The sequence below is a fragment of the Miniopterus schreibersii genome, assembly GCF_964146895.1.
Source record: "Miniopterus schreibersii genome assembly, chromosome: 1".
NCBI lineage: Eukaryota > Metazoa > Chordata > Mammalia > Chiroptera > Miniopteridae > Miniopterus > Miniopterus schreibersii.
The window spans coordinates 153,187,980-153,215,274 of record NC_138101.1 but is presented as its reverse complement, the minus strand read 5'-3'; the positions used below and the strand labels follow the sequence as shown (position 1 = coordinate 153,215,274).

The window sequence follows — 27,295 nt, the reverse complement described above, 5'->3', positions numbered from 1 at the left end:
GTTCAGTGTTCCACAAGATTGGCTTATTCTGTGCAATGCACCCAGGCAGAATATTAAAAGCAAAACAATTATATAACACTGAATGCTCTATGTTACAGGTAAAATCCTGGGACAATAAATGCTGTTACCAAGATGAGGTTTTTAGAACAAAACTATTCTATGATCTGATATTGTTCATGACAGTATTTTCTTCAGCTGGTTAGGGAATGTGCTTTGGTTCCAGCTCTTATAAGAGTCAAACTGTCTGACGAAAGTGGCTGATGGTGTATTGTTTATACTACAGTTGTTAAGGCAGGAGAGATCAAACACTCATACCTTCTATTATAGAGTACTTTCAATGTTTACAAACTGGCTTACTGTCTCTTACCTCATTTTAATTTGAGAAACATTTAGAGAAATAATTCTTGTTCTCATTGATCAGATTGAAAACCTGAGGCTTGAATGATTGAACTGACTTGCTAATTTTGAGTACAAACTCCAACCCCATGACTCCCAACCCAGGCAGAGTTTTCTTCTACTAGTATTTATTCTGATGTGTCATTAAATAACAATCACTTTTTCCTTTGATTCATTCCAACTCATTTTATCCACCTTGCATGCATTTTATTTTAGGTAAAAAAGACAAGAAAAGAGTAAACACAGCAGCACATTTTTCCCCCTACTGGCTTTATACCATTTTATTTGCTGGGTTTCATCTGTTTCTGCTCTATGACATGTACTGCCCTAAATTTGATTTCTAACAATGTGATCAATCACAAAAATCTATTCAGTAAACCAATTTGGAAGTTCAGTGGGAAATGTAACTGTGGTGTCATGGAAAAAATACCTGTCTCACAGGATATTGAGCGGAGCTCCTGGCCTACCCAGGTGCCCTGGCCAAAACCTTGGGAATCTTTCCAGGCATTTTTTCCACTTTCCTCACTGTCCACATCCCTAAAGACACCAAGTGCTATTAATTTTATACCCTGAAAGGCTCTGAAATTTGTCTTTGCTCTTCTATATCCACTAATTCTTAGTTTAGATCTTCACCACTTTACTGGGATTACTGTTCATTTATATTCCACCTCCAGTCTTGTCAATTTCCATTTAATTATGCTTATAGAGCATGAGCTCCAGTGGCAGGGCAATAGAGAATACTGGAGATTCCACAGGATCCCTGCGTTTTCACTTTTTGATGTGTTTTTGATGCATTCGAGTACTTCAGATGGACACTCTTAATTAGACACAGATAGTTCTAGTTCTCTTAGACTCATACATCTATTATTTTGTACTTAGAAGCTGTGCCGTTATCCTGAAGTAGCAGTAGGGACCAGTGGGAAGTGCAAATGAAGCCCAGTAGACCGGTCAACCGAGCTCACACTTACCAGGGAAAAGCGCAGTGGTGAACCCCAAATTTGCATATATGAAGAATTTCCTATAAAGTACCAATACGCTCATAAAATGTATGCTTTCACGCATTGGAAAAGGTCATTCCAGATACGGAGATTTAATCTAAGGAAGATGCCTATTGACTGTCAAAATTATTTCACTGAATATGTTTCGAATGAACTTTTAGCTTTAGACGAATTATGCTAAGGTATATTCCCTAAGATATACCTTCTGCAATAAAATTCCAAGAATATCTGGAATCCAAAGCCCCTTTAAAATGTAACTCCCATAATCTTCTAGAAATTGTAGATTTAACAGAACAGTACTTACACCAAAGTTGGTAGCGGCAAATCGATCTGAGGCAGAAACCTGCACATTTGTTGAAATCGTCGTGTGAGCATAGAAAGCGTTTATATTTGCCAGCAAGGTGCTCATGATGGCCGGGACACCGGGGCACATGTATTTAGAAGACAGACATGAGAAGTGCCTGCAAGACAGACACATCAAGCTCTTTAAAACAGGAATTAATTAATTCACATCGCAGCTTAGCCTCTAACGTCAGCAATTAAATAATTCCTCAGCTGCATCTATGAAAAGGAGCAAAAACTCCCATGATCTCTAATTGAAATAGAAAGCAACTTCAGTCTTTTAAAAATTTCTCACTTGCCGATGTGAAATGGCTTAATTTGAATGTGATTTGCCGCAGGGATGTGTATGTAAACCCTTTCAACTATGAGAGTGTTGTGTGTACACACACCAAAAGTGCAATCTCCAGCAGACTCTAGCACCCTGGGGAAGCAATAACACAGGAGAATCCTTTTCTCCAGCAACTCTGTCCCCACTTATTTCATGGATAAAGCAAGAGGCCCTCCTTGCACTGCACCTTGATCGAACAAGTAAACGTAACATCTGCCCTGAGTCCAGGTTGTGAGCTTTTGTCATAAAGGAATATCTTCCACAAGCAGTTCTGTTCTCTAAGCATTTTGCTAAAACCAGGATTTAATTGAGCCAACAGATGAGTAGTGGGGGCAGATTGAATTACACCAGCTTTATACTTGAAGACCATTTCTTTTGAACCTTGAATAATAGTATCAGATATGGACATCAGAAGCAGTAAGTGCTCAATTCTGTTACTTCTTTCACGAAAACCTGTTTCATTTGAACAATAACAAAAGGCTTGAACATTGAAAGCACAGTCTAGGGATGAAAGTGAAAAGATACAATCTGAATGGAGGAAAGAAATGTTCAGTTCATAATCTGAACCTGCATTTCTGTCATATCTCAGTAATTAATCCTCTAGCTAAGCATTAGTGGATTTTGTATTACTGAGCACAAGCATGGAGTGGACATATGTACATAAATGCCCTGAGTTGCACCTCAAAAGAAATGGGTGGTGGTTCTCAGATGGTGGTTTCTCTTAGATCTCAGCCAGGTCACTCTCCCAGAGCTTCTAATGATACTAGCTAATACAAGTAGGTTCAAGTTTTAAACATGGATCTTTGAGGTTCATGAATAACAATACATATATATTATGAGAGTTACAGAAATTGTGCAATTTAACCCTGCAATTAAATTATCACTGATTGCTTCTTTTAGGTAAATAATACATATTTTGACTTTATTATACACTAAATTACAAGTCATATTTATTAAAACTACAAATGATATAAAGATATTAAATATAGAAATTAAAATCCTCTAGCACTATGCTTTCACATTTCTTTTTTTCCCCCCAACAACTCATAAGTAATTATGTTTGTTAGATCCAAGTTAGAGGTCAAGAGTTTCGGAATATGCAATGCCTGAGGCATCTTTTACTTTTTGAGAGTTTTCAGCTAACAGGCTTCTACATGGTCTTTGCTTGGGTCAAATGTCTGCCTCTGAGCTTGTGTGCCCTTTCTTTATGTGTGGTTACTGCCAAGGCACGCCTGCTTGCTTCTAACCATGTCTTTGAAAATCATTTCCTTTTAAGGCTTCAGTTCCAAGACTACTTAAATTATCCTAAGGGGAAGAGAAGAAACAGAATTAAAAGTACAATTAGCAATTTAAATAACAGAGTAGATCCCTGCAGCAAACCACCCCTTCAAAGGGTGCACCTTCAAATAAAATAGGTCAAAAAGTTCTCCTGTAATTTCTGGAAGTGCTTAATAAGTCCCCCTCAAAGACTTGATTAAAAACAACTAATTAATAATGTTAAAATCACTTGACTTCATTTTTGCAAGAAAGGGGGGTTAGTGTCAAATCAATTTAGCAAATGGAATTTCAGTTCCATGGGAAAAGTTGGAGTAACAAATTCCAAAAAGATGATGCTTAAATTGCCAAGAATGAGATTGTTACTGGCATGTGTGGTTTTTTTTTAGCTGTAGCAACTGCTACATTACCAACCATTAATTCTCAAAATATTACTGGAAAAACATTGGGAATTCATGTGTACTTCAAATAACACATGTGGATTCAGCTCAGTTGCTATTGTTTTGTAGGCATCATAATGGGGGGGGCAGGGATCATCTAACTCACCTGCCTTTTCATGGATAACTGTCCCTAATCACACCCATCTTGTGGTTTTCAAGGGATGAAAATGTCTTTGATTAAACAGATTTTAAAATCCTAATTTTTTTTTTTTTTAATGAAAATAAGAGCAGGGTGATTAGATGAAGCACCGGAAAGGCAATGATTCTTAAATCCTTTTAAGGGCTTTCAGAGAAACAATACAAGGTGAAAGGAAAGGCTTGCTGTATTCCTGGGTTAGAAATATACTAAAACAATATTTATTTCATTTTCTCCTGAGAATTCAGATTAGAATGCATTTCAGGGATAAGTAAATGTCTTATCCATCCTTTTCCAACCTAAAGAGGGGACCATGCATTTAAGGATCACTTCTCTTTTGGCCAAAAGCATCACAGCTTTTCACAGATGCTATGGATTGCTGGCACTCATTTACAGAGGTTTTGAGGGAGTGGGTTAGGACAGGAAAGTAATAAAATGCACAGGGTTTAAAGAAATGAAAGTTGAAAAGCAAGTAAGGATGGGACCCTTGAGCTGCCCATCTGCTTTCTCTGACACCTCTCCTCATCTATGCCTGAGCTTGGGCCCATGTCTATGCTCTTACAGCACCCACACACGCCTCTACTATGCTGTCTTGTTATTATTTCATTTCTTCTTGTCGTTCCCCCTAGATTAGGAGTTCACTGGGTGCAAGAGCCATCTTTTATTGCTGCATCTCCTTTGCCCTGCATAAGTCCTCTCACTTAGATACTTAGAAAGTGTCTACTGAATAAATGAATTACATCTTCTGAAATGTGGGCTCTATGAGATGCTGGACTTTGCCTTCTTGTTCACTGATGTATCTTCAGTGCCTAGAGAACTTCCTGGCACACGGTAGGCACTCAGTAAATATTTCTTAAAGGAATGAATGGCTTAATTGAGCATCACTTTCCTTAGGAAAGCAGGCTCATGGCCCAAGTAGCTAAAATAGACTAGTGGCATTAAAGTAAACTATATCCCTACAGTTCTGGTTCAAACTGAATTAGGTTAAGATGGCCAGTGCCAAAGTACAGATTGTTAAGCACACCAAAGTAAAAATCATAGACCTAATGCTTTTCAATTATTTGGTATTATAGAGGAATGACTGGAGTCTAATAGAATCTCAGATTTTGTAAGAAACCTTAGGTTGCCTTTTACAATAAATGAAAGACTCATTAGGTACTCAGTTAAAATGTATTTGCTTGACAGGGATCACCATTAGAGGACAATTTAATCCTTAATGCCTGGCATGAAGTTTCTTGCATGTGTTCAGGCCATCTGGGTTCACAGTTAATGCTAAAAAAAAATTTAATAAATAAAAATATCAATATCAAATTAAATGTGTGACCACAAGTAGAGATAATCTACCACAATGTGTTATCATCAAAGTGCAATTATCAATTTATCACACAAAAACAAGGCATTCTTTTCCTTATGCCTTTCTGCCTTGCTTTCACTCTTTAGACCAGCAGTTGGCAATCTAGGTCCTATGGCCAAACCCAGTCCAAAGTTTTTGTTCTTAAAATAAAGTTTTATCAGGACACAGCCACACCCATTTGTTTACTTAATATCTACGGCTGCTTTTGTACTAGGAGTGCTGAGTTGAGCTGTTGTGACAGAGATTTTAGGACTCACAAAGCAGAAGATATTTACTATCTGGCCATTTATAGAAAAAAAAATTGCTGACTCCTGCTTTAGACTAGATCCTAGAGTGATAGGGGCTTTGTCAAAACTGAGTCTTAAAAATATGATAGAATCTATTCACCTGCAGGTCACTTAATACCAATAAGGTTCTAAAAATATCATTTATTGTGATTTACATATGTTAAAAGGTAAGACAAATACAAGTGATAAAAATGAAGGAGGGATGATCCTCCTCTTTTAAACTATCATACATTTACCTTTTTTCCCCCCTGTAGTAACATGATTGTGCTTCTCAGAATATAAGAAACATGAAACTGAAGAAATCTGAATCAGCTCACAGAGATATTTTATAATAAATGTAACTTTCTTTTATTGGGATTCTTTCCAGAAGGTTTTTTTTTTTTTTAATTTTTTAAAACCCACTGCATACAGTAGTTTTCTTTTGGCAGAACACACTTTGTTACTTATACTGTTACAATAGTTGCATTTTAATTGCACTCAAATTTTATACTAGGTGTTCTGCTGAGTTATTATAGCCATTGGCATGGGACAGAGCAGATGGCAAAGTCACAGACTGTATTATGTCTACGCAATTACAAAGTAGCTTGCCTCAAAAGTAGTGAGCTCCCTGTTAGTAGATGTGAGCAAGCAGAGGGATAATGACCACCAGCCAGGGATGCAATAACAGGGTTTCCTGATTTGGAGGGAGGTTCAGTTGGGTGAACTCTAAGTTCCTTCGTATGTCTAAGAACCTGTAAGTCTTTATTATTTAACATTAGGATATTCCGTAAAGTGAAAACGCACACACTTTGTCAGGCTTTTAAAGAAATGTACATATGCTGTTCTAGAATTATGACTGGGGGTGAAATGCTATGAATAGTAAACTTTGATGAAGAACACTGATTCTGGCTCAGTGCACATCCTTTATTAAGGTGGTTGAAAATGACTGATTATCTGGGCCAGCATCTACTCAGCTCATGTGAAAATATAATCTGATCATCAATATAAAAGAACAGTCCTCTAATATATGTACATAAATAGTTTACACATTATATATAGTATATATCTGAACAAAATGCATTTACAAACTTAGACCAGGTTTTGGTAAGGATTTAGAATTGGGTTAATACTTGCCTCTAATTAACCCAATTCTAAATCCTTGCTGAAACTCCTCAGTAAGGTCGTGTGTCTGTATGGCTCACTTCTATAGTACCACATTTACTGTAGTTTTTGGGTTCTATGGGTGCTCAATAAATCTTGGTTTTACTGAATTCTCAGCAATGATATAAAATATAGGAAGGAGTGATATAGTCTAATGTTAGGGTCAAGACTTTATAATGGCTCTAGATGTGTCCCTGACATTAATAGGCTTTGTAACCTTGGACAATGCCCTTCAATCATCAGGCTTTAGCTTTCTTGGATATCAAATAAGGCATCAGCTCTCAGGCTTTAGAGTGTATGAGAATTACTTGTCGGGCTGGTTAAAACAAAGATCATTGGGCCCCACACTCAGAGTTTCTGAATCACTAGGACTGGGGTAGGGTGGTAAATTGCATTGCTAAGTTCCGAGGTGCTGTTCACGTTGGTAGTCAAGGGACCACACTTTGAGAACAAAATAAAGCCTGGGAAGATAGTCTAGTGAATTACCAAATCCATAATATTTTAAGCTGTAAGAGAGGCAGTAGCTAGCAGCAAACTGGCACATTAAAATGTAATTATCTTTTTAATCAAAATTTCAATTAAATTAGAAGAAGGGGTATAAACACTTTTTTTTAAGGTCTCAACAGAGATTTTTGAACATATAAATGTTCTATGGCACTTACGTCATAGCTTGATAAATGGATTCAATTCCATAGCGCATGGCAAACTCATCGACTATTTCTTGGGAAGCATCATCGAAGAAAACCTTCCAGGCTTCGTCCCCTTTGACCTCTGGGATTTTCACCGCACCATTAGATTTCACTTCAGTCAAGTAATGGAACAGATTCTAAAAGTAAGTGGTTTTCAATTGTTCAGTAATTCCTTAGAATAGGCCAGAAATATTTAACTGTAACTTTCAGTAAATTATACTTGCACTGTGATTATGTCTAATATTTCATCAGTATCTATAAGCAATAGGAACTGCTTGGATTTTTATTCTAACTAACCTCAACTTTATGCAAATTCTGATTTTATTTCTGCCTGGGTCTATATGGAATCAATGATTCAAATGTTTCATACTTATCCAATCATTTTAGAAGGAAGTACAAGTTTCTGCATGCAAACATTTCTAAATGCTAGATCACATTTTTGCATTCATGGGCTCTGAGTAAATTTTAATGCCCTGATTGAATAATCTGATTTTGGCTGTGTTAATACAGAATCTAGGTATGTAAATGATACTAAAGGGCTTCGGCTGCAAAATGATAAGGAGTCAGCAGGGCAATGGGCTGAGGTTGAAAATGCATGCTTGAGAATTCTATAACAGAAAAACTCACTACATACAATTCCTTTTTGCTTCTAACAAGTTTAGGAACTGCTGCATGGGTATAGCCTGGATTACTGAAGGACCCTTTCTTGAATTTCAGGGTGTGTTTTTTTGTTGTTGTTTTTTTGGTTCTTTGACCAGCAGAAAAGACTCTGAAAAGCAAAGCATAATCATGTTCCCCGATCCAAATCTTCTCTGCCCACACTTTAAGGCTCCCATCCTGCCAGTTCAAGGAATTTCATTTTTTATTGGTCTGAAAACTTAACCACCATTTTTGAAGGAATGATAACACTGGAGAGACAGTAGCCAGGAAATTAAGCCTATAATATGCAAAAGACTTAAATATTGTTCCTCACCCCTTCTTTAGTAAATGGAGGTGCAAATAGTTACACGTAATGTTTATAGATATATAAAAAATAATATGCCAAGATTCTCTCAGCTTTTTTTCTTTTTCAGTCTTAGGATACTTTGTCTTTACCTCCTTGGACATGGGGAAAGGTCCAATCCTCAGCTTCTCCTCATATTTTTTAATACATGGGACAAATATCAGAGAAAGGTTTTGATAACACCATTAATTAAGCTCTCAGATGCAAAGCATCCAACAGAAGCCCAAGATTATTTGACTGTGTGTCTACAGTTAGGCATGAAAAGGATCCTGCCCTTGAGAATCAAATTGGTTGGTCTTGACTTCTCCCTACCCGGGCCCTGCCTTTTGCGTGGGCATACTGCCTACTGCCATGACGGGTCACTGCATTCTGACACTCCTCGTGCCCAGATATGTCTGTGGAGAGGGTAGGTAAAACAGAGGAGAGTTCATTATGTATGAAGCCCTTTGTTGTACTCAGAAAAAGGAAGAAAAGCATTCGTGCTTATTACATTGGCTCCCCAAAGCCACTGACACAGCGTCAGCATGTTATATTTCAGGTGGTAAACAATACCCTTAATTAAATCTTCAATGAAACCAAAACACTAACTCAGAGTTCTCAAAAACACTCATGATTTGGATGGTCTCCTTCCCTTACTGAAGCACCACTTTATCTTTGATGCTGCCGAAATATTTGTCGCGACTTATTTCTCCAGTAAGTGCCCTTTAACATTCTTTGCTCTCCTTGGAAGCACGGCGATCTCGTTTGGTCTGCCAGCTCACTGCCTCGCCGCCTTGCTCACCCATTCCTGCCGCGCCTGTTCTTGACTCTCACTAGGCACCCACCTGCGTCACTGCTGCTACCGAGTGAGCGCTCCAGGAGCAGCTCCGCAAAGCTAACTCAGTTCTGGATTTGAAACAAAAGATTTTGTTGTATGATTCATAATCAAGACCAATTTCTTTTCTAGGTTTTTTTTTTATTAATACAATTCAATTTACTTACCTCATGTAAACAGGTATATTGTACGTGATATGGAGCAACCTTCTCCTCTCCTTTTATTTCCACATTGATTTTCAGGCGAATGGCCCCAGACACAGCTGACTTATCTGTCCGTTTCTCTGATCAAGCAAACGGAATTGGTCAGTCATTTTTGACGACACCATGTTTCTCAAACAAGTTCTCAAAAGGATTAAGAGGCTTACATTGCTAAAAGCCGTTTTTCTAGATCAGGCTTGATTATCCCACCATAATGATTCTGCTAAACACAATTTAAAATAATGTGCCTATGGTGTCACTGTGGTTGTCAAACTACATTATAGATACTCTGCACAGAAAAGCTTAATCAGAAGACCTTGCCATTCTGATATAAATTTCTGTGTGCTTGATTGGTTTATACAATAAAATTAAATTATTTGGGCAATTAAAATCAATGTAACTTAAAGGTAAAATTAACCAGGAAAGTAATTTATCTAAAAGCTCCCACTGCTCTTCTTTCTGTGCTTGGAAAGATGAGTCAAAGCTCTGGCTAACAAAAAAAATTACTGTTTTCTTTGTTAGTGATTCATAAAGACCTATAGTCTATCACCTGTGTTTACTCATGAGTGTCGGATTAACTGTTTACTTGAATGGAATCAATATGCAGTTAATTCCATCAAATAATGTGTGTGTACACACACGTGTTCAATACTGATCAGTAGCTTTGAAAGAAATAAAAGTACGGTCACAAGACTCCGAGAGTATAAATGTAGGTAGAAGACCTATGTTTGTCACCCACTCCACAGAGGAAATATGAGAGAGGTAAACTGATCCATTTTACAAACGGAGTGTCAGGAGGGAAAGTGCCACAAAGTCAGCGCTAAAGACTTTTTAAATTGACCGTCTTTCTAAGTATAACTATTTTTAGCCATGAGATAAAGCTAAGTCATGAAATCTACTTTTTCTTATGAAATATCTGCTGACTTTTTTTTTCTTTATTGATTCCAGAGAGAGGAAGGGGTAGGGAGAGAGAGATAGCAACATCAATGATGAGAGGATTCATTGACCAGCTGCCTCCTGCAGGCCCCCCTTGAATTGAACAGTGACCTCCTGGTTCATGAGTGAATGCTCAACCACTGAGCCACACCAGCCAGGCTCTGCTGACTTTGTTTTGTTCATATTTAATAGACACCGTGTTGTGAAGATTCTTCCTTCAGGAGTGCCAGACTCATGAGAGTTTCTCTTACTGGCTGGGACATTGTTGATTCCCAACAAACATTAAAGTTCTCTGCTGGGGCCAAGAGAAATTCAAGACCTACAACCTCTTTTTTTTTTTTGTCACAGACCTTTCCAGAGCCCCAGGGGAGCATTGCTGGTTCTTTAACTATCATCATTCCAACACATTCAGGAGACATAAGCTCTGCTTGGATGCCCAGAGCTTCTGGCCAGACCCTTCTCTGCACAGTGGAATGAATTCTAAGTGACGGGGAAGGAGGAACATTGTGCAAAGAGTGAAAATATGGTGCTTATGTGGATTGAACCACTGAGGGATTTTACACAAAGCTAAAGCCTGTCCTCCATCCCTCCCACTTTAAAAGTTTATAAACCAGCAAAGAGGGCACAAAAATGCAAACTGAGGGTGAACAGGAAAGGCTTCCATGCGGGGCTACATCCTATTTCCCTCTCCAAAGACCGAAGGGCAGTTTCAGCATGAGAGCTGGGTAGCTAATTTTACTAAAAGCACATTCAAATTCCTTGGCAAACTCAATACTCTACCCATGTATGGTCTGTCAAAAGAACAATTTGAGAAATTTCTGTTCTGAATTCTCACTGCCTCAATTCAAGGGTGTGCTAGCTTATAGGAAAAAGCCCATGTGTAGGCAAACCTCTTCAATTAAAACACAATTAGCGAGTATTGCACAGTTAATGGCCTGAAGTTTACCCTTGACTAACATCTCTATTTTCATATATAAAGCTATTATATAGTATAAATAAGATATGAGAGGATGACCATTATAACTGAGATAATGGTTTTATGCCAATAATGTAGATATAACAATTCTCTTTAAGGAAGGCTTCTTTAAAATATTTCATAATTTGTTCTTAGTGTAGCTTGAATTTTTGCATGCAGATAAGTCATATATTGCTCCTTCTTTAAATTATTATGTAATTTAGTTTTATTAATTCTGTGACCTTATCCTTTTACTTTGTCAAATATTGTAGTACTTGAAGTATGCACATTTTTTAAAACCCAGAAGCACTCTTCAGTTTGCTAAAATATATTGATATCCAAATGGAAACTCTGTGTAATCTTGGAACCGCATAACCCCTTCTTTGATTCACCACCAGCCCTTAAAAATTTAATTAAAACATTTTAGGAAACATGATTAAGACATTGTGGGGCATGTTCTTTATAGGAACGTAGGTGATCCATATTTTTTATACTGTTATTAAATCAGCACTGAATATTCTAGGTTATTATTCAATTATAGTAAACATCAAATTAAGATTTATCTTTATTTAATTATTGGTTGCATAATAAACTTTCATTTAACAATCATGCCAATTAAACATATTCTTAATACTGTTATCACTGGAGTAAGCATAAGTGCACAGGCGTATTTGGCTTTGCCAGCTAACTCTGACATCTATGTCACCATTGGAAAGATATCTAAAATATGCTTTTCCTTTATTGCCAACATTAAGAGACCAAAATGAAATAAGTCAAACAGTATTGTCATAGGTTGATTATTAATTTTCAATACATTTGGAAAGGTTTTTGGGGCTACATTTTCTGGTTTAAAAATTAAGAATGGGTTAATGTTTTTCTCCCAAAAGACACCCAGTTGATTCTTTGAAAGATTTTCCCCTTTTCATCTCAAACTTACCAATGTCTTCCAATAATACTGAACTTGAATGAACAATTATCACCTTTAGTTTCTAATAAAACTAAACCACATAAAGTCCAACAGAATTTTCTAGAAAGGCAGTAGTTATTTTGATCTGTCTGGGAATAGAATACATGCCACAGGTATTCTGGAATTTTATTTCACTTTTTATCAGGCACTCACCTAAGTTGTACCAGACATCCATTTCTCCACTCAGGGTCCTCACTTCTACAATGGTTTGTCCCAGGAAATCATCTGACTCCTTTTTGAAATGTTGCTTGACTCTGGATTTAATGTCATCATCTTCATCCCACACTCTGACTTTGATTCGATCTGTGGAGTTATGGCACTCACTAAAAATAAATGTGGATAAGTTAACAACCATGATAACTGCTCTAAGTGGCATTTGATGTTAGCAAGGTTGTTTTTTTTTAAGTCTATCTAATCCAAAAAGGCATAGTATATTACATAGTAAACTAGATTTCCCACTGACCCATTCCATTCATGGTATGTTGTAAGTATCAGGGATATTGAAGAAAGGTTGCATTAGTTAAATAATGTCAATTAGAGAAAATCCTATCTCATTCTATCCAATTTCCTTTAACTGAACTAGATCTAATCAAATTTGGATCAGAAATATTTGTTTGGGGCATTTTCTCTATGACATATTTCCTATTCACAATAGTTATCTACAAGGATATATCTATGCTCAGAAAATTCTGCACCATAAGTATAAAGCTAATTTTATTGCAATGGGTGTTGAAAAAGCAGACATCATAAAATCCACTTGATAACTAAAAGTCCCAGTAAGCGTATAATATATTGTTAAATCAAGTAGAATTAGAGCAAAATCCTTTTGTTTTTAACAATAAGCTGCATGTTTTAGTCCATTCCTCATTTCCAGATTCCTTCACCCTAGCTCGTTGAAGCAAACCACTCAGTATTGGCCCCACGCATTATGGTCTTTCTTAACACTATGGCTTTTGTCTGTGCTCTTCCTTATGCTTTTCTGCCTGCTAACTAATCATTTTTCAAGCATCAACTAGTCACTTGCTCTTTATAACTTTTTCTACAGTTTTCTGAGCCAGTTCGAATGATCAACCCTGAGCTCCCAATTTACTTTGTACATGCACTCACTTTAGTAGAGGCGTCTGTTAATGGATGAATTCTGAGCATTGCTAAAGTTGGATTTAAAAAAATAATAAAACAACTTCATCACTATTTTTCTTCAATTATGAATATAGGCACCAAACCACAGCAGTATTATCAGTACCTGTAAGATATTTCTTGCCAATAAATCCATAGATATTCACATATAACATTACATCTGTTACAGAACTTAAACTATTGTTTATAACCATCTTTACTGTACTAAAACTAAATCAATATAATTGATTTGATTTTAATTCTATATGTTTTATCTTATGTGTTTAAAACTATAATTTTGAAAAAAGGGTCTCTATAGTCTCCACCAGATTGCCAAATAGGCTCATGGTACAGAATAAATTAAGAACTCTAGACACTACACTGCCTTTCCCATTACCCTATGAGGCAAAATAATACAGCATATACAAGGATAACATTTGAGGTCTGGCATGTCAATGTAAAAATCATGGCTCTACTATTTCTGCTTAAGATAGAAGTTTTCAACACAGAGCATTCTGTCAATTTCTGGAACATTTTCAGTCTCTTCAATGAACTCTGAAGGGCACTATTGGCATTCAATAGCCAAGGTAAGGATTAAGACACCCTACTATCTAAAGGCCAGTTCACATGATTTAAAATGACCCAGACCTGGCCGTGTGGCTCAGTGGTTGGAGCACTGGCCCACACACCAAAACGTCAAGGGTTTGATTCCTGGTCAAGGGAATGTGCCTGACTTGCAGGTTTGATCCCTGGCCCCGGTCAGGGTGCGTGTGGGAGGCAACCAATAGATGTACCCCTCTTACGTTGATGTCTCTCTCTCCTCCCTCCCTCCCTTCCAGTCTAAATAAATAAATAAGTAAGTAAATAAATAAATAACCCGAGGACATTCATGAATATGCAAACCCCAAAACTCAGCTTGGAAGTTAAATCTTTGTATAAAAACACCAACTCTTTTGTATGTTTTATTAGATACTGAAATTTCCTGGCAAACAACTAGTACGTAAATCACTAATCAAAGTAAGATTTTATTGTTATTTTTCAGAACTTTACCAAGGGTTGTTTTTCATTTTGAGAAATTATATTATCAATGTCAAAACCACTCAAAGTATTTGAATCTAAATATTTGTATCAGTTAGCGTTTGAGGAGGTCACATTTGTGCTAACTGTACCTACAGATAAGAGTATGTTGTCTATTAAACTATGTATTCTAGGGTAGTTGTGTGCACGTTTACATATAGATCAATGGAACAGAACAGAGAGCCCAGAAATACACCCACGCCTTTATGGTCAATTAATAGTTGACAAAGGAGGCAAGAACATACGATGGGTAAAGATAGTCTATTTAATAAATGGAGTGGAGAATACCGCACAGGTACATGCTAAAAATGAAACTAGGCCACTTTTTTACACCATATACAAGTATAAATTCAAAATAGATTAAAGACTTAAATATTAGACTCATGACCATAAAAACCCTAGAAGAAAACAAAGGCAGTGAAATCACAGATATTTCTCGTAGCAATATTTTTCTGATATATTGCCTCAGGCACAGGAAACAAACAAAAAAAATAAACACATGGGACTACATCAAACTAAAAAGTTTTTGCACAGCAAAGGAAACCATCAACAGAATGAAAAGACAACCCACTGGATGGGAGAGCGTATTTGCCAATGATACACCTGATAAAAGGTTAATATCCAAAATTTATAAAGAGCTTACACAACTCAGCACTAAAAAAGCAAGCAATCCAATTTAAAAATGGGCAGAGGACCTGAATAGATACTTCTTTAAGGAGGACATACAGGTGGTCAAGAGACATGAAAAAATGCCCAATGTCACTAATCATTAGACAGATGCAAATTAAAACCACAATGAGGTATCACCTCACACTTGTCAGAATGGTTACGAATCAACAAACAAGTGTTGGCAAGGGTGTGGAGAAAAGGGAATCCTCATGTACTGTTAGTGGGAATGCAGACTGGTGCAGCCACTATGGAAAGCAGTATGGATGGTCCTTAAAAAATTAAAAATGGAGCTGCCTTATGACCCAGTGATTCCACTTCTGGGAATTTATCCAAAGAAACTGGAAACCCTAATTCACCCCTATTCATTGCAGCATTATTTACAATAGCCAAAATTTGGAAGCAGCCCAAGTGCCCATCAGTAGATGAGGGGATAAAAAAATCTGTGGTACGTTTACACCATGGAATACTACTCGGCCATAGAAAAGAAAGAAATCTTACCCTTTGAAAAAGCATGGATGGACCTGGAGAGCATTATGCTAAGTGAAATAAGTCAGTCATAGAAAGACAAGTACCATAAGATTTCACTGATATGTTGAATCTAATGAACAAAATGAATTAACAAGCAACATAGTGACAGACTCATAGAGAACAGACTGACAGCTATGGGGTGGCGGGGGTTGGGTGGTATGGTGGAAGCACTGAGAAAAAAAAAAAAAAGAGGAAAAGCCCATAGACATGGACAACAGTGCCAGGCACAATGGAGGCTTTCCCAGGTTATAGAATCCCATCAGCCAAACTCTTCCATTTTTAAGGTAAAAATAAAATGTACGTGAAATTAATGAATTCAAGACAGATACAAATAATTAATGGTCTGTCCCTATAAATATATTTATGATTCTGCCAACGGGAATTTCAATCTCTCTGCATTTCTCATTGAGTCTATTTTTTTATTTTTAAATTAAATAAACTTTAAAATTTAAAACAATTTTAGATTTACAGAAAAGTTGCAAGAAGAGTAGAAACATGTCGCTTGTCCCAGATTCCCCTAGTGTTTCATTAATAACACTGGTTCCACCTGTTTCGCATAAAGACTTGCTAGTTACTACTTTTTTTATATTTCCTGAATAGCTATTTTTCTGGGATATTAAAAATAAACAATTTGAGGATTAAATGGTCAGAAACTTATATTTTGATCTCTACAGAGTAAAGACAGCAGTGGGACTGCTGTTTCTAATACTGGAAATTAGCAAGGATTTTGCAATGGGTGTAAAACCAGAGATCTAGTCTAAGAATGTGTGGTGGAGAGTCGTCACGTATGAATGCCCAGCACCTCTACACATCTCCTTTCATTTGACTATATCCCTTACCTTCTCAATACTGAAGCTAGATAACTCACGTGGCTAGATTCCTTTGAAGCTGTGGTCTAGCTAGCTGACCTGCATTCAAGCAAGATCTGAACTCAAAATTTAGCAAAGTGAGGCAGTATTCTGGGGTTTTGCTCTTTTGGCAACAGTAATAGTAGAAGATTTAGTACTTTGATGTAGAGTTTCTGGTATTTAGTCCTGAGGGGCAAAAGTATCGATCAGTGGTGGCAGTGGTGTTTTCTCCAAAGGAACCCCATGATATAATTTCGACATTGTGTCTGCACAGTAGCTTCAGAGGCTGGTACCCTGACCCTTCCAAAAATTCTTGCACAACCTAAGTCTGAGATAATCTTTTTCTGCATAGGCTTACAAGAGTATTCTCTGTTGTTTGCAACTAAGAATACTGACTAATGTAGTAATTTTAAAAGAATTAGGGGAGTTGCAATAACATAACTTAAAATGTGGCACTGACTCTGTGTGATGATATGGGAAGACAGTAGAGATTTAATTACCTCAGGCTGGAAAGCCAATACATTTTCAAATCCAATAGCAAAACAGCTGGTCGAAATGTTGTTCACTATACATTAGAATTCCAACAATATGCCAACGGAAGCTTTTTTCTTAGTATGAATGGTAGAAATAAAATTCATAATGTTGGCATATGCTTATTAAATTTTGCTGCTTTAAAAAATGCACTATAGTAGAGGTGCAATCAAAGTAGAGCCAGATAGTCTGTATGCAGAGATACAAGGGAGCACAGCTATGCCAAAAGGGGCTCACTCTGCTTGTGCCCTGCAATGTAAATTGACTGAGCATATCATAATTTGGAACCCTGCAGGGCTGAGAAAAGCCAGGTGCTTCTGGATACAAAAATGTACCTATACTAGCAGAGGTTTCTAAGTGCAACTTCAAAAAGAGAGCAAATTATTGCCCCAGAGCTTTTTCAAACATCTCAGTGACAATGCAGGAGAAATTGGTGGCAAAGATCAAATTAATAGTGTTGCAATATCATGCTGGCATACTATTTTGCAGGGCCTGAGATAGCAGCCATTAGATTGAGGGAGAGGAATTGGTCAGAACAAAGGAGCCAGCAACAAAGAGTTAAAATTTATCGGCTTATGTGGTTGCTCATAAAATTGGCTTGAAGCCCATCTCCTGGAAGCCTGGTAAAATTTCCAGGGAATGGTGTTCTCAAATGTGCCTCTAGTTTGGCTAGCTACTGCTGTACTTAAAGTAATGTCTAAATTCTTGAAGTCACAGCAATAGAAAGTGGGGTCCAAGTAGAGTCTCTTTCTATCTAGGAAGGCCATATGCCTGGATTTCCTGGGATGGTCCCAATCCATGGTTATTGTATATATGTAATGCCTTTTAATCATTTTTAGTGCCCTCATTTCACTTTACATGGTACCTGCCTAGAGTGTGTAGGATGTGACAAACTGTGCAAGGATGATCTCCCAAGAGATACAACTAAGGATCTGGAGAAAAATGGATAATAAAAAATGCATCCCTCCCCAAAAGTACCAGGGCCTTTCGTGTTGGCTAGCCAAGTAACTACTGCTGCTGCTAGGATAGGAAGTCCTGAGAATATCTGTCCAGCAGGACTCTATATTTCCTATCTACCAATAACAGTCATGTATTTCTCACTTTCCCTCTTACTGAATGAGACTTTAAAAATTTCTGTTACCCTGTCATCTTCATCTCTCTATAATAATACATTGGGATTGTTGGAGGAAGATGGCTTGTCTCTAATTCATAGGTCCAAGGATCGCAAAGTGAAATCTAAAACTGGTAGAAAGACTACCCAAAGATCCTGAACTTTAAAACTAATATGCAGTAACTGGATATAATTTTTGGATTACCTACCATGGAAGGGAGGGGATGACTTCATTTGATTTAAATATAGAGGTAGAAAGTTTGCATGCAAATTTTAGTTAGTCAAAGATAGAAGGTGGCAGATACTATAAGTTTGCTCATATAACCACCTTTGAATCCCTCTTTTCCTTCTCTTTCTGTGATGCAATATCCCTGCCTTCCTTGCAACTAGAGACGACCACTTGACATAGTTCTCCCAATGAGATATAAGAAAAAGTCTTCTGGTCCTATTTCTTCTATTTTCCTTTTTATTATCCTGGACCATGGATGTAAAGTAGCCCTGACTAAAGATTTTACATCAGAAAGATAGAGTAAGCTTTGTTTTCTGATGGAATAATGGAGTTAAGATACTAGCCCTCAAATGCCTATACCTGGAATTCTCATTGAATGAAAAAAATCTCTCTTTGACTAAAGCCACATTTGTGGTTTAATGTGAAACTTGATGAAATTCTAATTGGATCAAGTGGGAAAATAATTTTAAAAACCTACCAAGTTAATTTTTAATAGTATATGAAATGATTTAAAATGAGTTTAATTTATAAACTTACTAATTTTTTTCAGGTTTAAAACTTTTATTTGCATATTTAAAAATTGTGCATTTCAATTATTAAAATCATTTGGGGGAAAATGGCACTCTGATTAAACTGCATTTTACAGCCTGAAGGACACCTTGGGCCAGCTTGGTTTGTACTCTAGGCTCACTGTCGCCCCACCCAGCTTTTCCCTTCAGCAGCATGGAGTTCCTTCCTTCCCTGCCAGCCAGCAGGCAGATGGGGGAGGCAGATGCAGCCTTCATTGTCAGTAGCTCTCTCATGTGAAAAGGGCAGCACAGTCTTTTAAATTCATCCAACCTCTTTGCCTCTTGCAAAGTTAAACAGCTAAGAGAAGCAAAATACGAAGGCACCGCCCGCAGGACGTTCATGCACTCCGGCTGCGTGTGCTTTAGGCCGGCTCCCCTGCTCGCGTCTCCTGTCCAGCCCTTCCCTTGGAAGGCAGTGGATTTCCCTCGCTTTCTGTCTCCCTCGGCTTAGACCCACTGAATTTCCCAGTCTCAGCCACATCACGTGTGCCAGGCATGGTTGCACTCTGCTTTACTCTTGCCATGTTTTGTGTTATGCCTTAACTATTTAGATGTATTTCACAAACCTTGACTTTTATGAAAATAGTGATATCTCGGTTTTCGAACGTCTCCCTTGACGAACATTTCAGTTCACGACGCTGTAAACCCAGAAGTCGATGCTTCAGTTTTCGAACACGCCTCAGGAGTCGAACATGCCACATGGCTTCCGCCCAGGGCAAGATCCTGAGGCTTAGCTGTCGGCTGTGGATCCCTCGGTTTTTGAACGTTCCAGAACTCGAACGATCTTCAGGAACGGATTACATTTGAAAACCGAGGTACCACTGTATAAAGGTTTGCATTTCAGATGGGAGATAATAGGCTCATGCACTAAACAAAATTTGACAAAAGAAGTATCACCACATACAAGAGAAAAATCTACCACATACAATAGAGAGAAAAAGCATAGTCCCATAAATCTTAATCTACTAGATGACTTGCAAACTGATTAATGAGCTAATCAAGCCTCCCGGTTTAGTTTGCCAAGTAGTGAATTTGCCTTTTTTATTATTAGAGAACAAGGTATTTTATTGTACAAACTCTTGATAAATAAAATAAGTAAAATAAGTACTGTTAGAACCATTTGCTTTGTACATTTCCTATAATTAAAAATAATTTCCTCCAAACAGAGTGGTTCCTGTATAATTTTATGGTATTTTTTTTTTCCTTGTTAAAGAGAGGACTGGCTTTGATTCCATGAGAATAAGATAGTTTATTCCTTTCAGTGTTAATGGAAAATATTTCGCCTTTGGGGCTCAGGATTATTGCTTTTGTGTGTGTTTTAGTTTTGTTTTTAATTCATAGGCACCATATCTCTGTAGAGCAATCACTATTAGTCCAATTGTCTTTTGGCGGCCATCCAAATGACTAATTTTTAAAAATAATTATTTATTCCAACTTAACAAATGGTCTATCTGCAAATATTTTTGTATTTAGGGTTTCCTGGATATGGCCCAAATATGTACCTCTTCAATAAGTGGTGTCAGGAAGATTGGACAGGTACATGCAAGAACTGAAGCTAGACCACCAACTTACACAAGAATCAACTCAAAACGGATAAAAGACTTAAATGTAAGTCACAAAAGCATAAAAATCCTAGAAGAAAATATAGACAGTAAAATCCCAGACATCTCACTTAGCAGTATTTTCACTGATACATCTCCTGGGACAAGAGAAACAAAGGAAGAAATGAACAAATGTGACTACATCAGATTAAAAAGCTTCTGCACAGCAAAAGAAACCATCAACAAAATGAAAAGGTAACTTACTGTATGGGAGAACATATTTGCCAGTGATATATCTGGGAAGGGGTTCATTTCTAAAATATGCAAAGAACTCATGCAACTCAACACCAGGAAGACAAAAAATCCAATTAAAAAAGTGGAAAGGACCTGAATAGACACTTCTCCAAAGAGGACAGATGGCCAAGAGACATATGAAAAAATGCTCAATGTCACTAATCATCAAAGAAATCCAAATTAGAGCTATAATGACGTATCATCTCATACTTGTTAGAATGGCTATTCAACAAAAACAAATGCTGGCGAGGATATGGAGAGAAGGGAATCCTCATGCACTGCTGGTGGGAATGCAGATTGGTACAGCTACTATGGAAAATAGTATGGAGGTTCCTCAAACAACTAAAAATGGAACTGCCATTTGACCCAGCAATCCCACTTCTAGGAATATATCCTAAGAATCCTGAAACACTCATCAGAAAGAATATATGCACCCCTATGTTCATAGCAGCACAGTTTGCAATAGCTAAGATCTGGAAACTGCCCAAGTGCCCATCAGTAGAGGAGTGGATAAAAAAGCTGTGGGACATTTACACCATGGAATACTATGCAGCTGTAAAAATGAAGGAGCTCCTACCCTTTGCGACAGCACTGATGGACCCAGAGACTAAGCTAAGAGAAATTAAGCCACTTAGAAAAAGAAACACAAACATCACGCGATCTCACTTATATGTGCAACCTAAAAAATGAAATAAACTGATGAGGAAAATAGGTCTAGAGGCATGCATGTATGGAAAAGAACAACAGATCTCAGTAGGGAAGTGGTGGAGGGGGCGAGAAGAGATTAACCAAAGAACTTCTATGCATATATGCATAATCCATGGACACAGACAACAGTGGGGGGAAGGCCTGGGGTGGGGTGGGGTGGGGGTTGGGTAGAAAAGGGCAGAAGGGGGGAAAAGGGGGTATCTGTAACACTTCAATAATTTAAAAAATTATCTTTTTTGAGAATGTGAAAAATTCTATCTACATATTTTAAGTATAGCAAATGAAATTCTGTAATATTTTAAATGATGTTATACCAGGTTTTGTTAAGAGGCAAATTAATAAGATCGATATTCAATATATACATATATACACACAAATTGAAATAAATCTATAAGGGTATATATCAAAATATAGGTTATATCATTAGTAAAAACTCTGATCTTTATATATATTTTTTACAATCAGTGAAGTTGTATTTTAAATTATCTAGTAATTGTAAGTAAGTCCATTTTAACTCAGGCTTGAAGGTAGGGCACTGATTAAGAAAATCATCAGCCAGAAACCTGCAAGAGCCATCCTGAGGCAAAGAAGCAGCAGCCTTTCAAACAGTAATTTAATTCTCTAGTTACAGCTTAATTCTTTCAACTCTGACCCACCAAATGGAAATACTGTTAGATACTCAACATTCACATTTCCTCTTAGTGATTTATTATAAATCATGTAAACCACTTCCATTGCAATAGTGGTGTCTGATTTGTTATTGAATCAAGATCCCCAACCCTATTATCTCTGAATTCTATTACAGGAGATGGACAGACTCTAAGTTCAAAACCCACTGACAATGCACAGCAACTTTTTTCACCTGCATTTGTCAAGGACAATTTAATTATGGGAGTTAGGATTAAAAAAAAAAAAAAAAAAAAAAGACAGTTCCTAACATTTTACTTTTGTTTAAGTTTTCTTGAAGTTTTTCTTTGTAGGATTTGGGCATTGTATATCCATTCTACAAATCAATGATATAAAAGACAACTAAAAATTAGAACAAAAAACAAATTGTATTATTAGCAACACTTTTGAAAAAAGGAAGCGAAGAGGAATTTATGCATGGGCATTTAGGGTTGGCAAAAGCAAGTCCTTGTACTATAATAGCTCATAGAACCTTATGACTTTCCAAAATACATCCATTTCCCTGCCCCTTCCAACTCCACAATCAGATAAGAATACCTGGCAGCTTTATATTATATTTTTATATCTAATATTTTTCTCCTCAGATACTAATGTTGCAAAACAAAGTTATTTTAACAGCTGTTTTCTATTATTAAATATTAAAACAATGTTAGTATTGACAATTATTAATAATATTTAAAAATTAAGGTAAGAAACATGGTTGTTTACAAAAATACTTTAGTGTTTGTTTTGCTGTGAAAGAATAGAAAACCAAGGAAAAGAGAGATCTGCAAACAGGAAGATCTATATGATATCACTCATATGTGGAATCCAAAAGTCAAAACTCATAAAAATAAGTAGAATGGCGGTTACCGGGGTCTAAGGGGTGGGGGGATAAGAGAGATGCTCTTTAAGGATACAAACTTGCAGCTAGTAGATAAATAAGCCCTGAGATACATACAACACCCAGCGTACTGAAAACAGTCAATAGCACTGTATGTAATTATCAGACTTACTAAGAGACTCGATCCTACTCATTCGCACCACAGAAGATAACTGACAATTAGGCGATGCAGTGGAGGTGTTCTCTATAGCTACCGTGCTAATCGTATGGCAACATATAAATGTATCATGTCCACATGTTGAATGCCTTAAATGCCCGCAGTGCTATACGTCACATAGATTTCAAATATAAAAACAGAAAACAGGGAGGTCTAATTGCTCTCTCAAAAAATAGGAGAGTGTGTGTGTGTGTGTGTGCGCGCGCGTGTGTGTGTGTGATAGCGATGGCTTCTACTCATCTTTTCTTTGGTTCACCATATATTTTTCCTGCCAGACCCTTCATTCATTGCGTCTCTTAGGGAAGCCTTGTCTTAGGGGATGCTTTCACTACTCTATCTGGTATGCACTTACCTGTCTTTCAAGACCCTTAAATATCACCTCTGTGTGAAACGTCCCTGAGAGTTTTCCCCCCAATCTTTAGTACCTACAGCAAGTAGATATCCAAAAATTGTTTACAGACTAAATAAGAGAAATATCACAGGTAAGAGTAATCAAGTTATTTTTGTTGTTCATTAAATATTACAAATACGCATACCCCAATTAGTGGCATAATTATGTAGCTGAAATTGGAGCATTTGTTTGAAGCTGGAAACAAGGTACACTTTGGATGTATGTTTGGTATTTTTTGGAATTTTAATATGTACATTATCTTCCCAGATCTGACTCTTCTTTAAGTGGTGATGGCTATTTTCTAAACTTACTTGTCCCTAGAATAAAGAGCTGCATGTCAATGATTTCTAAAGCAAAATGTAATGTCACCGTGAAGGGCCTAGAACAGTATATGCTGCTATTGTGTGTGGTTGTCTTATTGCAGCTCCATGACATAATTCCAAGGTCTGTGATTCATGGTATGTCATGTCCTTTTTCATTGTACTTTCAAGGTCATTGTGCATCAGGCATGATAGAGCACTATAACAAGCTTGAGGAAAGACCTGCCTGATGAAAATTTCATTTGAGCCACTTATTAGCAACATGCCTTCAGGCAAGTTGCATAACCGCGCTGAGCTTCTATGCCCAATCCATGATATTAGAATATCGAAAATTGTCTTTTAAAGATGATTATATATTACTTAGACCAGGGCTGAGCAACTAATAGGTTTGTAATTACTCCTAGTTAACCAGTATAGATAATTATATCATTCAAATATATAAATATATTTTGCATTTATCAGCAAAGAACAAGTTCCTCCAGATATATTAAATAGAAAAAAATTATTAGCTAATTATCAAAACAGAAAGTTGATTAAATAATTAATTTATACTTATACAATAAAATCTTAGCTATTAAAGGTTTATTTTGGGGCTTTCTATTCTGTTCTGTTGGTCTATATGTACTTAAGAGAGTACCATACTGTTTTGGTTGCTATAACTCTATAAATATTTAAGTGTCCAGTACAGTAGTGTTGATTATATGTACAATGTTGTGCAGCAAATCTCCAGAACTTATTTTTCTTGCTTAATTGAAACCTTTTGCCTGTTGATGAACTCCTTATTAACCCATCTCCTCAGCCCCTGGCAACTACCATTCCAGTCTTTGATTCTATAAATCTGTCTATTTTAGATACTTCAAATAAGTGGAATCATGCAGAATTTGTATTTCTGTGACTGGCTTTTTTCACTTAGCATAATGTCTTTAAGGTTCACTCACATTGATTCATATTGCAGAGTTTTTTTCTTCTGTATGGCTGAATAATATGCCATTGTATGTTCATATAAAAGTTTTTTCATTCATTCACCTGCCGTGTTTAGGTTGTTTTCACATTTTGGATGTTAATAATGCTGCCATGAACACAGGAGTCCTAATATCTTTTTAAGACTCTGATTTCAACTATTTGGATAATTACTCAGAAGTAGGACTACGAATCATACTGTAATTCTATTTGCATTTTTTTGAGGAAACCTTATGCTGTTTTCCATAGTGGCTTCACCAATTTGCATTCCCACCAACATTGTACAAAGGTTCATTGACAAGGGGGCCAAGACTAAATGGGAAAAGACAGATGGGAACTGGGACCATAGAGAGGGTCCCATCCAATGGGAATTTAAATAATGGAAGAGACCTAGACATTGTTTAGGTGCTGTGCAAGGCAGAGAGTCAAGGGAAGAAATACTCCAGCTTCTCCCATCTTTCCATTTTTAATTTTACTGCAGTGCTTCCTCATGTCTAAACCTAGAGGGCAAGGGAGTCTGGGGAAGGTAGCCCCGAGAGTTCAGGTTCCTGAAATACAGAGCACACCAAAGAAACTAGGAAAAAATAGAAGAGCAAAAGAGGCAAATGACCAACATGTGCATATGCCAAACTCATGTAGAAAATGCCGTAGAGAGATACATCAAACTATACACTTAGCTTGAGTATTTCTTTGGCTCCCTTTCTTTTTCCTTTCAATATTTATTTGTCCATCCCTGAAATTTGCATCTAGATAGATAAAACTCTTTAACGCCAAAAGAAATTTTCTGGAGTGTATCATCCAACTTCCTTATTTCAGAAAAGGAAATGCACAAATAAAGAATGACAAACATTTCTGCACTAGGTAACACAATAAGTGATTTCAGAAACAAAATTATGGGCATAAAAAATGCTTTGGAAAAATAATGGTGCTTTAGAAATATGAACCACTTTATTACTATTTTATACTTACATAGTTATTGTATAAGTATATAGATGCTTTAAAGACTTTTAAAATAATGTAGAGTATATTTCAGAAAGATGGAACATCCCCATACCGAATTGCTTATTTCATCTGCAATAAGCACATTCAGTGTATTGTTTGACTCACTGAATGTTATTGTCGATATTTTAATAGAAATATTGTTTAGTATTAGTATCTACCTTTAAAAGTTTGATACATTGTTTTCTCTATGTGTATATCTTTATGAACTTGTGAAAATATTTTAGTCTAATTATTAAAAGTGGATTTCTAGGTCAGAAGGAATGTATATTGATTACATATACATATAGATCTGTAAACATATAGACATACATTCACACACACATTACTAAATTATCCTGCAGAAAATGTGTGTTTATGCTTGTACCTATTTCTCTATACTTTTATTAATACTAAGCATTATCACTTTAATCTTTGCTAATCAGGTAGGTGAAACCTACCTTTTCATATTATATTGACTTTCAGAGATCATATCTACTATATATTAAAACAAAATATGTATATACAATATTTGTGCAATACCTTCTGCTTTACCACACCAGTCCATTAGAAAAGGAGAGAAAAAAATTCATGAAAAGTACTCTCAACCCCCCTTCCTGTATATAGAAGAGACTTTTAAAAAACTTATACCTATTTCTTGCCAGAGAAAAAGGGTTAAACTAAATAGCCAGAATTTATTCCTGGCAATAAAACAGAATTTTCAGCATTCATTTCTATAGCTACTTAGCTTCTCTTTCCTTAGATTCTCCCCTTCACTCTTTGCTAGAAAAGAAAAGCTGCTATTCTTCCAAGAACAATGAGCTGCTATCTTCCCAAGAAACTTTAAAGCAGTGATGGAAATGTTAGCAAGTGGCAGTTGCATCAGGTACCTGACCAGACTTTATCTGAACACCACACTTTGAATCAGAAGCAGCAATCATAAAGGCAAATAATATTTGTCTAACATTCCAAACAGCAGCAACACAGCACAGGCTTATGCAAAAATTCTGCACAAATCACTAAGCAAGTGCCAAAGAAGAGAAGAAATGTGAGGAATTCTACATTTCAATGAACTTTTCCACTTAAATCAGTTTTCAGCTAATTATCCGGAATGGAGCAACTGTGTTTACAAATTCGCAAATAGTAACACTGGCTATCCTTCAGTCCTCTCTGGACTCTTTTGCTGAATGTTGTGAAAAATGCAAAGAGATGGAATCCAAACAGAAAAAAATACCAAGTTGCTGCACAAACACAACAAAGCACCTGAGGGCACCTGTGATATTTGTGCATTTGGTCCCACTTTATCATTAAAATGCAAACTCAAGTGTCTTGAAAACTAAAGTTGAATCTGTATCATTATAAACATTTATCCAAAAATTTTGATGAGAAATATAGCCAAACATCTATTGGAATGTTTTCAAACTTCTAAAGTTTGTGT

The 27,295-nt window shown here is 36.6% G+C and overlaps 1 protein-coding gene across 1 annotated transcript in view; it reads right to left on the bottom strand.

The window, feature by feature from the left end:
- UNC13C (unc-13 homolog C) overlaps window positions 1–27,295 on the bottom strand; it is a 462,926-nt gene that overhangs the window by 208,925 nt on the left and 226,706 nt on the right. The window contains exons 10-13 of the mRNA XM_081120504.1: window positions 12,414–12,583; window positions 9,370–9,485; window positions 7,359–7,522; window positions 1,699–1,855 (exon numbers count right to left, since the gene is read on the bottom strand). Of these exons, the coding sequence (XP_080976630.1) occupies window positions 1,699–1,855; window positions 7,359–7,522; window positions 9,370–9,485; window positions 12,414–12,583 (607 nt within the window). The remainder of the gene's footprint in view (window positions 1–1,698; window positions 1,856–7,358; window positions 7,523–9,369; window positions 9,486–12,413; window positions 12,584–27,295) is intronic.